This window comes from Gymnoscopelus microlampas (genome assembly GCF_963454915.1).
Source record: "Gymnoscopelus microlampas genome assembly, chromosome: 19".
Taxonomy (NCBI): Eukaryota; Metazoa; Chordata; class Actinopteri; order Myctophiformes; family Myctophidae; genus Gymnoscopelus; species Gymnoscopelus microlampas.
This window is the reverse complement of record NC_139956.1, coordinates 1,950,232-1,967,962: the sequence shown is the minus strand read 5'-3', so window position 1 is coordinate 1,967,962 and position 17,731 is coordinate 1,950,232. Positions and strand designations below refer to the sequence as shown.

The following is a 17,731-nucleotide window of genomic DNA, read 5'->3' as shown; positions in this document are numbered from 1 at the left end:
ACCTGCTACAACCATATGTGGACCCTCAGGTCAGCTGACCAGGACCCTGGCCTTAGGGTCTATTGGTCATTCCTCATATCAGGTTAATCACAAAGGTGACAGAGCCTTCAGCCCTTCAGTCTGTAGCTCCCACTCTGAAATGTTCACTGACATGTTGTTACACTGTTTCACCAGCAGATGGCTCCGGCTGACATCTTTTCCTATGTGCAACAGAGAAACAAACTCACAGCACACTGACTGATAGGTCTGACATAAATTCAGGTCTTAGAAGCTGCAGCCTCTGTGGACATTTAAGATCCAACTAAAAACAAGCATTTGGGGAATGTCCATGAGCTTCTTCTCCAGGTGACATGTCCGCTCTTGTTCTTAATCATTTAAATGCTTCTTGCTGGGTTTTTATACCATGCAGTCTTATGCCAAATTTAAAATGTAATTCAGACAGATGCCAGGTCCATTTGTTGACCCTGGCATCCTATAGTTTGTATAGCTTGAACATACCAATATTTTTTTAATGTATTATTATACTGATAGGTTCTTGGTTTACCTGTGTTTACTGAGAGACTACACTGTCTCTATTCATTCTATGTATGTTTACCTTGATTACTCAAAGTCGCTCTGGATAAAGAGTGTCTGCTAAATGCCTAAATTGTCTATACAAATATAATGTCCTTACTGCCATACCTGCATCTAAACCAGCTGGACTCAGGTTTAGGAGAGTCTGAAAGGGGGGCGGAGGGGAGAGGCCAAGCCAAAACACACAGTTCAGTGAAAAATACACTTGATACAGATTTGCCTGCATGTTCACTGATCCACCACAACATGTTTTACAAGTTGCTAATAGTCAAAGCAGCATCATTCTATGGCATACATGGGCAACTGGCGGCCCGGGGGCCACATGCGGCCCTCAGGTTAATATCAGAATAGTGATATATTATTGATTTCAGCTGTTTCCAAACATGCAAACATGACCCGCTTTAATTACTTCAGTCTATATTAGTAGCTTAATGACTAGTATTAACATTGTATGGTCTTTTTTATGTCCAATGTATTTGTATTTAAGTTCATAAAGTTAACATAAGTATAACTAAATGCATTTGATATTAAATAAAAATCAGGATTCTAATTCAAAAATAGCAAAACACAATCAGGATAAACAAGCTCAAAATGCATCGCACTGTGACATGTTTTGAGCTTGTAGATCGGCTACTTTTGTGCGACATAGAATGGCAAAAAAAGTTAAAATACAGAGATAAGAGGTTTCTGCCCAACAGTATATGTAATGTGTTCCTCTGGAGTGAGTGTGTAAATATAGTGGTCCTCTACATCATTAAACAGACAGTATATGTAATGTGTCTCTGTAGTGAGTGTGTTAATATAGAGGTCATCTACATCATTAAACAGACAGTATATGTAATGTGTCTCTGTAGTGAGTGTGTTAATATAGAGGTCCTCTACATCATTAAACAGACAGTATATGTAATGTGTTCCTCTGTAGTGAGTGTGTTAATATAGTGGTCCTCTACATCATTAAACAGACAGTATATGAAATGTGTCTCTGTAGTGAGTGTGTTAATATAGTGGTCCTCTACATCATTAAACAGACAGTATATGTAATGTGTCTCTGTAGTGAGTGTGTTAATATAGAGGTCATCTACATCATTAAACAGACAGTATATGAAATGTGTTCCTCTGGAGTGAGTGTGTAAATATAGTGGTCCTCTACATCATCAAAGTTGCATCACCTCTGACCTATGGTCAAAGATGTCATTCTCCCTGCAGTCATAGTTGTTCCATCAAACAACAGTGTCCTGTCAGATCCATGACATGTACAGAAATAGTTTTGGAGAATAATACAACAAATATAACAGAACCATCAGAACACATGAATGAAGGGGTTCTATCAGGCATGGCAAAACGGACCGGGAACACATCTGTGTTACCACTTAGATCATTATTTTATACTTTGGCTATTCAAAAAGCAGATCTACAAGCTCATAGCGAGTGCCGCGCTATGAGCTTGTAAATCTGCTATTTTTTTTAATCTTGAAAGATTTAGCAATTTTTCCAATATACATATTTTTTAAAGCTAACATTTTTAACTCAAATCTTTGCTTCTGGGGGGTCCCTGGAACACAATATTTTCAGATGGGGGGGTTCGCAGCCAAATACATATCATTGATCATGATATAGTAACATAAGTTTTTCAGAAAACTGTTATGATTTAGAAGACATTTGTAGAATCCCCCAGAAGCAAAGATTTGAGTTACAAATGTCCGCTTTAAAATATACCGTATCTATATTCAAAGATTTGCACACATTTTCACAACTTTTTTTTTCAAAAAAAGGCAAAGAAATCTAAAAATGACAAGGATGCGTTCCCGGTCTTTCTGGGGGGCAAACATTTGGCTAAAATAGCGGTAGATCTGCTATTTCAGCCAAACATATTTAGTGTAGAGTGAAGACAGCAGGCGGCCCTAGATTAGACCCCTGTGGGACTCCAAGGTAACCAAGTACACATGGTTTAAAAGGAGAATTTCGCCCGACGATATTCTTACCTTTATTACGACGTTATGATATCCTAGGAGGAGTGGTCCCTCACCGAAAGCAGCGCTTTGACGACGTCAAAGTGTGGCTTACGCTCGAGTGCATTCAAGTGTTCTCTCACTGTAAACATGAGATCTCTCCAGAAAAAGGTCTTTAAAAAAGCTATTAAAATACGCGATTTAAAGCAAGAACCAGAGGCGTGTGTTTTTAACTGGCGGATCCGTCATGGAGTTATGGAATTTCTCGTCCTAGGATGTCATAACGTCATTATAAAAGGTAAGAATAAGGTTGGGCGAAATTGTCCTTTAAGTGGTTAATGAATAAACACTGAAACCAGGATATTTCCAAAAAACAAACTTTTATTGAATGTATTATATTTTACTTTTCAATACAAAGGAACACGTATAAGCGTGTATGTTTCAGTGTATGTGTGTGTGTGTGTGTGTGTGCATGTGTTTCAGAGTGTGTGTTAGGTGTGTGTGTGTCTCAGTGTGTAGAACACTTAGGCAGCTGGTCTCCGGTCAGAACCTGTCTCTCCACTCCGCTCTCGTTGATGGCAGCCAATCGGATCACCCCACCGCTGGACCCGTCTCTCTCCATGGCCAGGGCCAGAGCTACACACACACACACACACACACACACAGAGAAGGTTAACACATACACAATTCATCATTCAGTCTTCTAGGCCATTGTTATCAAAGTAGGGTCTAGGGACCCTCAGGGTTCCTTGAGCGGGTTCTAAATGGACCCTTACAGGTCTGTAACTCTTGAGTTATGGGGGTCCTTGAAATTAAGAGTTTGACAACCACTGATGTAGATCTATCTATGGTATCTATCTGTAGAACATGCATATAGGCCTGACCTCTAGTAGTCGAATAGTCGACTAATTAGTCGAGGGGTGTCTGAGTCGACTGCCAATCTCTTAGTCCAATTTTTTTTTTTAAATGGATTATTCGACTGAGAGATTGGCCTAGTTTGTTAGATTAATTAACTAATATCTTGCCAAAAATAGGATATACATCATGATTTATTAGGAGAAACCAATAGTATATGCTAAATCAGACACTAAGCACCCCTACAGCCCAAATATAATGTTTGGGCTTTATGTTTGTTATAATGTATTGCAGTGGTTCTCAAACCTTTTCATGTCATGGACCCCCAAATTGACACTTATTAGCCCGCGGACCCACATTTCAAAAGATATGCCTCAGGACCCCCATTAGAGAAGATTTTTTTACGGCTCTAGCAGTGATTCTCATCCATTTTAATTTCAAGGACCCCCAGTTTGACATGCATTAGGGCTACGGACCCCCATTTAATGGCATTTCTATCACTTGGACCGCAATTTATACTGTACAATCTATGTCAATTTAACTCTGAGAGTGTACAAATGGAACCAAATGGACCCGTTAGGGTCCATTTGGTTCCATTTGTACACTCTCAGAGTTACAGACCCATAAGGGTCCATTTGGTGCCTAATCTATCATTTAGCTGGGGACCCCCTGGAACTCCCTCAAGGACCCACTTTGAGAACCAATGCTCTATTGCATAACATATTTTTTGCATGATTGGACTGAGATTGTCAGTGGAATCAGACTGATTCCACTGACAATCTCAGTCCAATCATGCAATAGCCAGTCGACTATTGGCAATTAGTCGCCAGTCAGATTCGACAATACAAATCCTTAGTCAGGTACAGGCCTACATACATATTATAGTATATCTATACTGCCCTACATAAGTCTAAGTGGCGGAACTATGGCAAGAACGTAACTAGGGATGTCCCGATCACGTTTTTTTGCTCCCGATCCGATACCGATCTTTTGATTTTGAGTATTTGCCGATCCCGATCTTTCCCGATCCGATCTTTTCATTTAAAAAAATATATATTATAATTTATGCATGTAGAATTTATTTTTATCATTTATTTTGTAGCAATAAAAGACAATATGTCTCAAAACACTGGCTGGCAGTTGAATTATTGCCAACAAAATAAATGTTAATTAAAGAAATGAAGACAAATACTGAATCTCTGAACATTGGCTTGCAGTTATCGCACATAGCCAAAATACAATAATAATATTAGACTTGTCATTCAGGATGGAAAATAAAGTTGTCATTTTGGGGAGAAGTGGAACTTAGAAGTAATTTAAGTTTAGTGTGAGGGAGAGGGTCTACTCTGATTACTACAGCAGGGGTCCCCAAGGTTTTTTAGGTCAAGGACCCTTAGCTAAGGGAGAGATGAAGCAGGGACCCCCAATACATATTGTATAACATTTGTGTTGCAGATTAAACCTTTTCATAGATTTTATAGATAGCTCCATAGACTTGTTTAACAGCAGTGTCATCAGTGTATTTATCAGACATGTCAAACTCAGTACTTAGTAAAGTTGACCCTAGGCTCTGTACTTGGTCTGCTCTTTTCCCCTCTACCTCTTCTAAAGTTCCCCTCAGAATATAGGGATATTAGGGTTCATGTGGTTAATGTAAATAAAATAAAAAGGTCCTATCACGCAAAGATTTGGAGAACCCCCTGTAGTAACTCTGAGAACCCCCTAGGGGTCCCCGACCCCCTGTTGAAGACCCCTGCTCTACAGGGAATTACTTGATATCTACACCAGGGGTCTTCAACAGGGGGTCTGGGGGGGTCCTCAGAGTTACTACAGGGGGTCCCCCAAATATTTGTGTGATATGATTATTTGTTTTTACATTAACCACTTGAACCCTAGCATCGCTTTTCTGAGGAGAACTTTAGCCAAAAATAGCAGATCTACAAGTTCACAACACCTCGCGCTGCGAGGCATTGTGAGCTTGTAGATCGCCTATTTTTGGCAAAGAGTTATACAGTAGGTGTGTAGAGGGAAAAAAGAGCAGCAAAAGTTTATCTGAAACACAATTATATACAATATAGAGTAGGGGGTCCCTGCTTCATCTCTCTCTCAGCTAGGGGGTCCTTGGCCTGAAAACGTTGAAGACCCCTGATCTACACTACAGAAAGCATTCAGTTGGACACACACACACACACACACACACACACACACACACACACACACACACACACACACACACAGCTGACATTAATTAGTGATGTTGATTGCTATGTGGTCAAATGCGCATACAGCCTCAACGAGCCATCATTAACCAGCTACACAGCTGACTGGCAATAATATGCGCATTTGTGTTGAAAACGCATCGCATCTGATCAATCTTATCTAATCCAAGGAAGGAAGTTGGAGCAACTCTCTAAAATGGTGGATTTTAGTTTGGCTGGTCAATTTGAGATGACAACAGCAACAAAGGTTAGTAGTAGACTATTTGAGATGTAAGATGATCAGTTATTATTCCAGTGGTCTATCCAAGATGTTTTAAAACGTTGACGACCAGCGCTACTCCTCCTGCGTGCGTCTCCCTATATGAACGCCACGGGGCCTGTGTGTGTGTGTGTGTGTGTGTGTGTGTGTGTGTGTGTGTGTGTGTGTGTGTGTGTGTGTGTGTGTGTGTGTGTGTGTGTGTGTGTGTGTGTGTGTGTGTGTGTGTGTGTGTGCGTGCGTGCGTGCGTGCGTGCGTGCGTGCGTGCGTGCGTGCGTGCGTGCGTGCGTGCGTGCGTGCGTGCGCGCAGAGGGGAGGGGCTGGAGAGCTCAGCCTGCAGATACAACACGTTTACAGACAGAGAGAGACGAGAGAGAGACTTCTCATTACGAGGTGTTTTACTGAGGGAGAACACTTCTCCATATGACGCTGTTAATGATGACTTTAAGAACGTTAAATACAATAATACAAATATTTTATTAATAAAATATTTTAAAAAAATATGATTTTTTTTTTTTTTTTTTTTTATTCCCGATCCCGATCTTTTTTTGCCGATTCCGATTTTTTGAAAATGACGTGATCGGGCCCCGATCCCCGATCACGTGATCGGATCGGGACATCCCTAAACGTAACTGATATAAATGGCTTGAACATGTTTCAACTGGTCTGTCAGTATACAGGTGAGTTGTGTATCTGTTAGTGAGGTCATTGTTTAAGCCCCTACATCGTCACAGCATGACTGAACTGTGAGGTCTCTGTTGATTCCTAACCCTACCAACTAACTAACTGACAACATAGAACACAAACTAATTGGATTCACTGCTTAGAGAGAATAGAATTTCACCCAACGGTTTTCCTCACCTTTCTTATGTTGTTATGATATCCTAGAACGAGTGGTACACTACAGAAATGTAAGGTAAATATCCACGTCCTTGCTCTAAATCGCGTATTTTAATAGCTTTTCTTTTTGTTTTTGTCGCAAAAGTGAGACTTACGGTGGAGCACATTCAAGATAAGACACGTTGCATAGTGTTCTAACACTATTAACATCAGATCTGACCCGAAAAAAAAGAAAACAAAAGCTATTAAAATAGGCGATTTAGAGCAAGAACCATAGGTGTGTGTTTTTACCTGTGGAGGACCCCTTATGGAATTATGACTTTTCTCTACTGTACCACTCGTTCTAGGATATCATATCATAAGAAAGGGGAGAAAACGGAATTCTCCTTTAAGGGGTGCAATTAATCTATATTGTTAAACACCCTCAAACAAAAAAAAATGCTAAAAGAATAAAGCCTGGCTGTATGGGGGTTGATGCATATAAACTCCTGTGGATTTACAATGGGAGCTCTGAGAGGGTTGTAAAAGGTAGTGCACGCACATCCGTTGGTCCAGGTGTTTAGACAAACAAAGTATAATGAAAAATAATAAAGTCTGCACACTGGTAGTTTCAAAAAGCTCCAGAATGTATTGCCTGTTCAGGCCTTCATCAGGACATATATATCATATATATAGGGTTGTCCGATATTGGCTTTTTTACCGATAACCGATATACCGATATTGTCCAACTCTTAATTACCGATACCGATATCAACCGATACCGATATATGCGGGGATTATTGTGATTAGGGTAAGCTCAAATTTCATATCACACACACCATATACAGTAAGAACTCCTGTAACTTATTTATAAAGCAAAAAAAAAAAAAAAAAAAAAAAAAATTTTTTTTTTTTCAAAAACCGATACCGATATTTTCCCGATATCAATTTTTATGCTAATATCGGCCGATAATATCGGGAGGCCGATAATATCGGACATCCCTACATATATATGTCCTGATGAAGGCCTGAACAGGCCAAAACGTTGACGAGCACAGGCAATACATTCTGGAGCTTTTTGAAACTACCAGTGTGCAGACTTTATTATTTTTCAGCTCTGAGAGGGTTCCCTCAACGTGCTAGGAAAAATAATGTAAATATCTTAATTGCAACTACAATTAAGATATTTACATTAATATTTAATTGCTACAATAGGTGGAAAAGTGAAATGTGAATATCTATGTAGAATGTTCTCCTTAACTTCTTGTGACTCTGCCATGGAGTGACATAGAGCAAGTCTGACGTACTTTACACATCCTACCTGGGTTGCGTGTTTCCACCCGTCAAATAAGAACTGTGTTCCACAAATAAACAAATGACCCCGGTGGTTTGACTCTTATGGATATGAAGCATCAACTGACGGTGAGAAAACCATAATGTTACTTCCGCCAAATTAGTTACATTTTCTCCAGAAACAGACTGTATCAAATATGAGTGACTGACTATCATAAACGATACAGAACACAATTCTTATATGAGACGATTCTAAGATGTTATTTATTCTCCATAGAGAAATTACTTCCGTGACCCCGGGGATGAACGAGTGACGTCAGGTACTCTATAGCAACACATATGATGGGGGTGTAGAACAATAATATACACACATTTCACCACTTTGGCAGAAAACTATGTTGTGTTTAGTTCTACCTCCGCTAAGGGTGTCTTTATCTTGCAGTGGGAACGCACCTTTACTAACAAACTAACTATCCATCTGTGTGTGTGTGTGTGTGTGTGTGTGTGTGTGTGTGTGTGTGTGTGTGTGTGTGTGTGTGTGTGTGTCTCACCAGAGGCAGTGAGCTTCAGACATTGCTCTTTGTTCATCCCAGGTTTGTAGTTAGAATCCATGAAGCCGTAGATGTAGGTACTTCCACTTCCTCCAATAGACACAGGCTGTCTGACCATCATGCCTCCTATGGGCACTGAATACACCTGGAGACACAGACACACACACACACACACACGTACATCAGGAATTCAGTATGGAACGCATGGATAAAAGCAAAAAAATGATCTTCTCACCACTGAAATTGTTCTTTAGTCCAAGTCCCCAATGTGTGATTAGTGGAACAGTGTGAAAGAAGTGTGTTTCCTATCTACATTCATATTAAGAAAGTAGGTCTGAGAGGCTTATTGTTCACAATGCGCTGCTAGTCCTCTGGGGAGGTGGAGCGCCACACCTACCATCCGCTCCCAGTACCTAACAACACGACTTGCCGCACCCCAAGCCGTGCTACTCATGCGCTGAGTTGGCGGTGCCCGGGGATCGAACCCATGACCGAGTGGTCCACAGGCGAGAGCTCTAGTACCGACTAGTACTGTGATCGAAATCACAGATTGAGGCTTTAATCCTTGATTTTATGAAATTAATTATCTGAGACCACAAGGATTTATGGAAGATGCTTCTGAACATCAACTTACTATTCACAGTTTAACCACCTTAACCCTCTATTGTTAGTACAAAAAAACTGACCTGATTCGCACTGTGCTTGGTGCACTCTATTTTCCTGATCTACACACCAAATCTCTTCACCAAAAATAGCAGATCTACAAGCTTGTATTAGTATACAATTTTTGGGGGGCGAATGTTCCCCCCAGAATAGGGATGCTGGGGTTCAAGTGGGAGTAGTTGGACCCATTCTAATACTCTTTAATCTTATAAAAAATACTGAAATCAGTCTGACAACTTAAATCCATGTGAATGAGTTACTATTGGTGTCTATTAGGTGTGTAGTTACCTGTCCTCTTGTCCCATCCTGCTACTTACTATAATCCCTAAGCACCGGCTTTGAATGCTATCAATACATTGAATGGGACATCATCACATTTTAGCGGACCATTGAGTGGGCGAAGTAGGCGACATACTGACCTACACGTCATTTATCAGACCATTCCTACTCGGAGGCAGAGCAGTCACAACAACATTATTTACCATTCTGTGCCTATCGATACATAACCAGGGGTGCACATAACTGGTGCGCATGCGCACCCAAACTAAATAATGCGCGGCACATCAGACGACACAAGGCGCTTTTGCGCTACAGCTGGGACAGGAATTTCCAAGCTTTTATTTTTTAGCAAAACTAAAAAATAAAAGCCTGGAGTTCGAGGCTAGGAATTTACTTCCTGAAGCCACACTCACACAATCACCCTACAGCATGCGTCGGCCCCATGTACAGCCATTAGGCGCAGGGGGAGAGGACGCATGCTGCATGTGATTGTGTGAGTGTTGGCTCGCTGACACAGACATGCTGCGACTCGCTGCACGCAGCGGCTGTTAGAGGCACATCGTCACCGATGATGAACGCACCGTAATGGTGCAAAATATGCCGTGAACGTCCCAATCTGGCGGATAAAAGCAGCGCAGCACAGGGCACCAACATTGGGGGGTTCACCAAACGGCGTGAGAAAAAAAAACGGCCATTTATTTGGTGCGCACCAAGTCACATCTCCAGGTGCTCTTCTGAGTACCAGACCTAAAAAGTTATGTGCACCCCTGTAACATAACTCTTATCGGTACATAACTCCAGCGGCGCTGAGTAGTCTCAAGCGAACGTCGCAACGTTCGGGACGGCAACTCGCTCGCTTTAGCTCGCTCGGTGGTCCCTCAACGTGGCTCCAGTTCGCTTGAGACTGCGTGCCTCCATCATGGTCCCAAACCCAACCTGAACCTTAACTTATATAATTTGTCTCCGTTGGTAGGTCAGTATGTCCCGATTACACCCAATGAATGGTCTGATAAATGGCGGGTAGTTCAGTATGTCGCCTACTTGGCCCATTCAATGGTCTGATAAGACGTGATAATGTCCCATTCAATGCATTGATAGCATTAGAATTGGGTGCATTAAGTGTATTAGGTGTCTATTAGGTGTGTAGTTACCTGTCCTCCCTTCCTCTTGTCCCATCCAGCCACTATAATTCCAGCAGACAGGTTGTGTATCGTGGTGTATTAGTGTCTGTTAGGTGTGTATTATGGTGTATTAGTGTCTATTAGGTGTGTAGTTACCTGTCCTCCCTTCCTCTTGTCCCATCCAGCCACTATAATCCCAGCGCTCAACTCTTCTCGGTAGCGGTAGCAGGAAGCTTTGAACAGATTGGCTGCCGTCTCCACCAATGGGGGCTCGTCTAGCTCGATGCTGACGATGACATCATTCATTCATGTTAATGAGTGAATGTCACAGTACTGTACACACAACTCACTGTGAGGACCGTTTTACTGGTACTCACACAAAGAACTATCGTTTTATTGTTAAAACACAATATTTGGGTTTAATACGAGTTAGGAAAAGATTGTGGTTGTGGTTAAGAGATTAGGATTAGACCTTTAGAGGTTAGGTTTAGAGGTTACAATTACAATTTTACAATTTAGGCATTTAGCAGATACTCTTAATCCATTAAGACCTGGAACTGTGTCATTTTTAGATTTGAGCTAAAAAGCATTATTTTACACTTTGGCTATTCAAAAATAGCAGATCTACAAGCTCGTAGCGCGGCACTCGAGCTTGTAGATCTGCTATTTTTGAAAATTTGTGAAAATGTGCAAATCTTTGAATATATATATGTTTAAAGTGAACATTTTTAACTCAAATCTTTGCTTCTGGGAGGTCCCTGGAACAAAATATTTTGATGGGGGTCTGCGGCCAAATACATATCATGTTGGGGGTCCTTGACATGAAAAAGATTGAGCACCACTGATATAGAAACATACGTTTTTCAGAAAACTGTTGAGATTTAGGAGACATGTAGAATCGGCTTCAGGTCTCAATGGGTTATTAATCCAGAGCGATTTACAGTAAGCAAGGAAAACAGTAACACAAGTTAATACATCAAATGCAGAGAGATGATGTACAGCCTCAGTTATCTAGGATCACAGGTAAACCAAAATAAATGTTAAAAAAGGTATAATATGTACATTGAAACTATACACACTATTGGTGCGTTCACACGGGCAGATAAAAATATACACGCTACCATTCATTTACAATGGCCAGCAACATGAAGAGACAAAGATACATCCCACGTTTGTAGCTGTAGCTCTATAGCCACAAAGATACAAAGATACACATTCAAGTTGAGCTGGGTTCAACTTCCAGACACAAAGACACACATTCAAGTTGAGCAGGGTTCAACTTCCAGATACAAAGACACAAAACTACAACTGTAGCTCTCATGTCCGCACGTTTGATGACGTCAGCGACCGCGTTGAGCGACACAGATACAAAGATGCGGTGTATTTTTGTATCTTTGTATCTTTAACCCATTAAGACCTGAAGCCGATTTCTACAAAATGTCTTCTAAATCCCAACAGTTTTCTGAAAAAGCGTATGTTTCTATATCAGTGGTGCTCAAAACCTTTTCATGTCAAGGACCCCCCAAAATGATATGTATTTGGCCGCCGACCCCCCCATCTAAAATATGTTGTTCCAAGGACCCCCCCAGAAGCAAAGATTTGAGTTAAAAATGTTTGCTTTAAAAGAACATAAATATATTAATTTGCACACATTTTGTCGATTTTTCAAAAATAGCAGATCTACAAGCATATCTGCTATTTTTGAATAGCCAAAGTGTAAAATAATGCTTTTTAGCTCAAGTGAAAAAGTGACACAGATGCTTCTTCGGGTCTTAATGGTTTAATCTGCCCGTGTGAACACACTCAACGCAACATAAAGGATGACCTGGCATCTGTCTATATTACAGACAGATGCAAATGTAATGTAGATAGCATGTTATATACTCTATAACATGCTATCTACATTACATTTGAACCTTTGCATAAGCCTGCATTACGGGCTAAAGTGGAGTCTGAAGAGGTGAGTCTTCAGATTACAGCAGAACATTGGGAGCGAGTCTGCAGTTACCGAGTTATTCCTGATGTATACATAGTTAGGAGTCGCAGACCAAAATAACAGATCTACAAGCTTTTCGGCTTCAGGGTCAAAATGTAATTGATAAAATCGGTCCTAAAATGTTGACGTCCTCACAAGTATAGTAACACAGAAGTGTGTGTATGTATGTATGAACGTACCTATGAAAGCCCAGCTGGTAAGCCACCACTTCAGCGATGGCCTGAGTGTCAGCAGCAGAACCAGACCTTTAAAACAAAAAAAAACACATGGCAGAAGAGAACAAATGGTTAATGTTGTCTATGCAAAACATAAATAAAATAAAAAATAAACTAGAAAATGTGCTCCTCGGAGCACAGGTCTCCGCCAGTACTGTTCCTGATTAATCCTGTCTTACCTATTTATATTACATATTGTCACGTGTCACTTGACCAATGTTAGCTTGGCTGATGGAAGCTCACTTCAAAAAATATAAATGATTTTTTGAAGTGACACACCTATTTATAGGTTTGTATTTCGTCATGCGTCTCGCTAGCCAATCAAAAGCATTGGTGACAACAATATTGTCACGTGTCACGTGAAGCTTGACCAATGTTAGCTTGGCTGAGACGGACGGACACACGGAAGGACAAGAACGAAAACATACTCTCCACCTCTGGCGGAGACAATAAATGATGACTGTAGCTTACCCACAGGGCAGCATTTTATCAGTCAACATTAACACCACATCACTGGATAACAGGTGTAAATAAGTGGGTGAAATGAAGTTGTTTTGTAGTGTGGAGTGTAGAGTGTTGGACTGTGTGACATGCTGCGTTACAGCCGAGGTACAAGATACCAAGCAGTCGGTCTGCAGACAGCACACTCTACACACTGTCCAATAGAACCCTGTGCCAGACATGTTCAATACATTATAACCCATTAAGACCTGGAACGCATCTGTTATTTTTTTTATTTGAGCTAAAAAGTATTATTTTACATTTTGGCTATTCAAAAATAGCAGATCTACAAGATCGTAGCGCGGCACAGAGTGCCGTGCTATGAGCTTGTAGATCTGATATTTTTGAAAGATTGTGAAAATGTGTGCAAATCTTTGAAAACATATATTTTTAAAGCGAACATTTTTAACTCAAATCTTTGCTTCTGGGATCCCCTGGAACAACATGTTTTGAGAAGGGGGGTCCGCGGCCAAATACATATAATTCTGGGGGTCCTTGACATGAAAAAGATTGAGCACCACTGATATAGAAACATTTTTCAGAATACTGTTGGGATTTAGGAGACAACGTGTAGAATCGGCTTCAGGTCTTAATGGGTTAATAAAGTAGAGATGTTGACTGACCTGCAGCAGAAGATCCGGTCGTGGATGGGAGTCAGTTTGTCTGTCACTCTGTTAGCAATGTAAGCCCTGGATGGACAGAAAGACACACAGGTTATCATAATACACAATACATCAAGTGTTTAAATGATGCGCGCACACGCGCGCACGCGCACACACACACACACACACACACTTACCCAGTGGTTGTACGGGAATCAGCCCCCATCACAACACCTTCATCATATTCTACTGCCATGATGGTAGTCTGAGAGAGAGAGAGAGAGAGAGAGAGAATTAAGACAAGATACAGACCACCATGTAGGGCGGCAGTGGCTCAGAGGTAGATCGGCCGGATGGCAGTGAGGTTTCCAGTTGGATCCCGGGCTCCCCCAGAGTTAGTGTTGTAGTAGTCTCGTGTGGCCAGACTGTTGCCTCACACAATTTTCAAATATTTCCGGTCATACAGTCTGGGACTCTGAAGCTCTGATCATGATTAGAATATAAACCGGATGTGGAGCCTCCTCCCCACTTCCGTTTCGTCTTTACAGTCGCGCAAATTTATCCTAATATAAATACAAATCATCTAAGTATACATAGCTTGCTGCTTAGCAGAAATGGAAATTAAAAAGTAAAGCGTAAAGATATTTTAAAATATATTTTTCGTGAACAGAAGTGCCAGTTTCCTCTCTGGGATTTTGGGAGTTGTAGTTCCAGACTCTATATAGCATTCAGAGATTGTGGAATAGTTGTCTGGCTACAACGAGACTAGTGTAGAAGTGTCCTTGAGCAAGACACTGAACCCCTAAATTGCTCCTGATGAGCAGGTTGGTGCCTTGCATGGTTTCCTCCTCCATCTGTGTGTGAATGTGTGTGTGAATGGGTTAATGTAATGCACAAAGTATGTAAAGCGCTTTGGGTAAAAGCGCTGTATAAATGCACCATTTACCATTCCACAATGTCAAATGATATGATATAAAATGATTAAAACGTGAAACTGCTCAAGTGACAACTCAAGGATGCAGATGAGATTATCCAAGTTTTGACAGTCAAGAATATTCAAATGGATTCACAAATTAAATTGAATAAAGCACTGGCAGCTAATTCAGTATTCATAACGTGTATCAATTAGATAAACAAACATAATAGTTTATCTAATTAAAGAGTAGCCTACAGTCTGGGCCACTTCTATGTGAGAAGTAGCTGCAAGCAACTCTTAGATGCTATTTTCAATAACTGGCATCTAGAGTCACAATACCAACCATTAACAGTCCATACATCCAAGCAGAAAAGTCTGATCTGGTTGTATTAACCCATTGAGACCTGAAGCCGATTCTACATGTCTCCTAAATCTCAACAGTTTTCTGAAAAACGTATGTTTCTATATCAGTGGTGCTCAATCTTTTTCATGTCAAGGACCCCCAAAATGATATGTATTTGGCCGCGGACCCCCATCAAAATGTTTTGTTCCAGGGACCCCCAGAATAAATAATTTAGTTAAAAATGTTTGCTTAAAAAAAAAGATATATATTCCAAAGGTTTGCACACATTTTCACGATTTTTCAAAAATAGCTATTTTTGAATAGCCCAAAGTGTAAAAGAATGTTTTTTAGCTCAAATCTAAAAATGACACAGTTCCAGGTCTTAATGGGTTACGGTGCATGAATTACATAATTAAGAAGAGAATTATTAAAGATTAAAGAGCAGCCTACAGACTGGGACACCTCTGTGAGAAGCTGGTGTTTAGGTAACTTCTGTTGGGACCACTGTACTGTACATATTGTGTTTTCAAACGGTTGATATGACGTTTTGCATAGTATTGTATATGTGTCTGTCATTAAATGTTTCTATGAATTGAATACAAAGGACCCCAATGGAAACAAGCCATAGTGCTTTCATGTGTTTATAATCCTCTTAACAGACCTTGTATTGAGCTGTACTAATCTATGTATTTTTCCTGCAAACTGCTAAGAAAGTATTCAATCAAGATTGGTGTTTAAAATGTATGAATTAACAATTGACTGTGGAGGGAGGATGGTCAAAAACATACCTGTCACTGTACAATAAACCACACACACACACACACACACACACACACACCCAAACACACACACACACACACACACACACACACACACACACACACACACACACACACACAGAGCTAGGCTAAATGTTAGCCTGAACCATGCTAATGATGTTAGCTTGGTGGTCAAGAGCATCTCTCGTCCATGTAACACAAACCCACTCATTATTACACACAACCCTAACACACATTAATCATGATTATCATGATTCATGTTCATAAAACCATCTTTATAAACACATTAATTGTCATTCATAGTGAATAAAGTGCTGTCTCATTCAGAGCGCAACGCAGAAAAACCGTGACGTCATGGATGACTTTGTCCATTTTCTCCATTTACGGTCCGTTCATCTATATAAAAGTTCATATTTCAAATATAAGTGTTTACCCTATGACCAAGGATGTTACAATTATGTGCGGGTCCTCAAAAATACCCTTATATTCTGTATTGTTCAATAAAAAGCATTTTAATCCGATCGGTGGCCATTTTCCTCATAGAGTTATAATGTAACAGAGGATTGCAATACATCTCCCAACCGATAGGGTCACGTAGTTGAAAGCCTATATTATAAGGAGACAAATGGCCACCGATCGGATTAAAATGCTTTTTATTAAACGATAAGGAACATACGAGTACTTCTGAGGACCCGTACATAATCATAACATCCATGGTCATGAAGTAAACACTTTATATGTGAAATGTGAACGTTTATGTACATGTACAGGCCGCAAAAGGAGCAACTGCAAACACTATGTTGAAGTTCATCAATTACGGCCCGTCTAGTGCTCCACCGTTAGCATAAAGCTAGGCTAGCATGAATTGAGTTTTTAACAGCATAACCCGTATTAAACCAGTTTAAACCAGTATAAATGTGTGTTGTGGTCAGAACTCACCCCGGTGGTGACTTCAGAACCAGTCCAGTCTGGTACCAGGTCAGTGTTATTCATGTTCTCTACAAACATCCTCATTGTGATAAGCTGTGTGTCTGACCCGATGCCTGAGCTAACAGTTAGCCTAGCTTCTGTACTGTCATACCACGCATGCGCTAACTGCACTACGACACCACGCATGCGCGTATGCGGCTTTTCCCTGAACTCGTCACAAGGAATGGGAATTTTTAAGGATGGGACACTGACGTAATTTTCCCTCTGATTTTCTCAAGCCCCCAGAACCCAGACTCTGTGCGACAAACTGGTAGCCTGGTTCCTGACCATAGACCCCGCCCACTCTCTGAGTGAGCTTCAGTCTGATAATCAGGCTAACGAACTGGTCAAATTCTTGATCAAAAACTGATCAAAAGTTACGATGTTATTATTGTACAATAGGCTACTACTGAGTCAGAATGCCAATGAATGAATACAAATAGTCAGACATATCTTATATATTTATATTCAATGTTGGCAGCTTTGCCCTTGATTTATATATATGAATGTGCTACAAACGTAAAGTGTTGAGGAGTCCCTCAAAATTGTACTTTAATAAGTACAGTAGGCCTATACTTGAGTAAATGTACTTAGTTACTTTACACCACACTGGTTACAGTTACCATGGAGTGACTTGTGGAGGCATCAAGCACCTAAATGTGAATAAACATCTGGCACACATTGCTTAGACATGTAGTCGTGTAAAACAATAGCCCCGCCCCGTACAGCTCCTCTGATGAGGTTCCACAGCGTCGGGTGCTGGCAGAGTGCGACATCGGTGAACAATTGTCCACTATGCATGATTCTGACCTTTTTCTACACATCGTATCC

At 40.6% G+C, this 17,731-nt stretch overlaps 1 protein-coding gene across 1 annotated transcript; it reads right to left on the bottom strand.

The window, feature by feature from the left end:
• Positions 1–2,883: 2,883 nt before the first annotated feature.
• Positions 2,884–17,030, bottom strand: LOC311034840 (proteasome subunit beta type-6-like). The gene is made up of 7 exons (XM_084042863.1): positions 16,871–17,030; positions 14,091–14,158; positions 13,915–13,980; positions 12,755–12,820; positions 10,736–10,865; positions 8,517–8,661; positions 2,884–3,158 (listed from the first exon to the last, which is right to left on the bottom strand). The coding sequence occupies exons 1-7, from the start codon at positions 16,943–16,945 to the stop codon at positions 3,031–3,033; spliced, it is 678 nt and encodes a 225-aa protein (XP_083898989.1). The 5' UTR covers positions 16,946–17,030; the 3' UTR covers positions 2,884–3,030.
• Between the last annotated feature and the right edge of the window lie 701 nt (positions 17,031–17,731).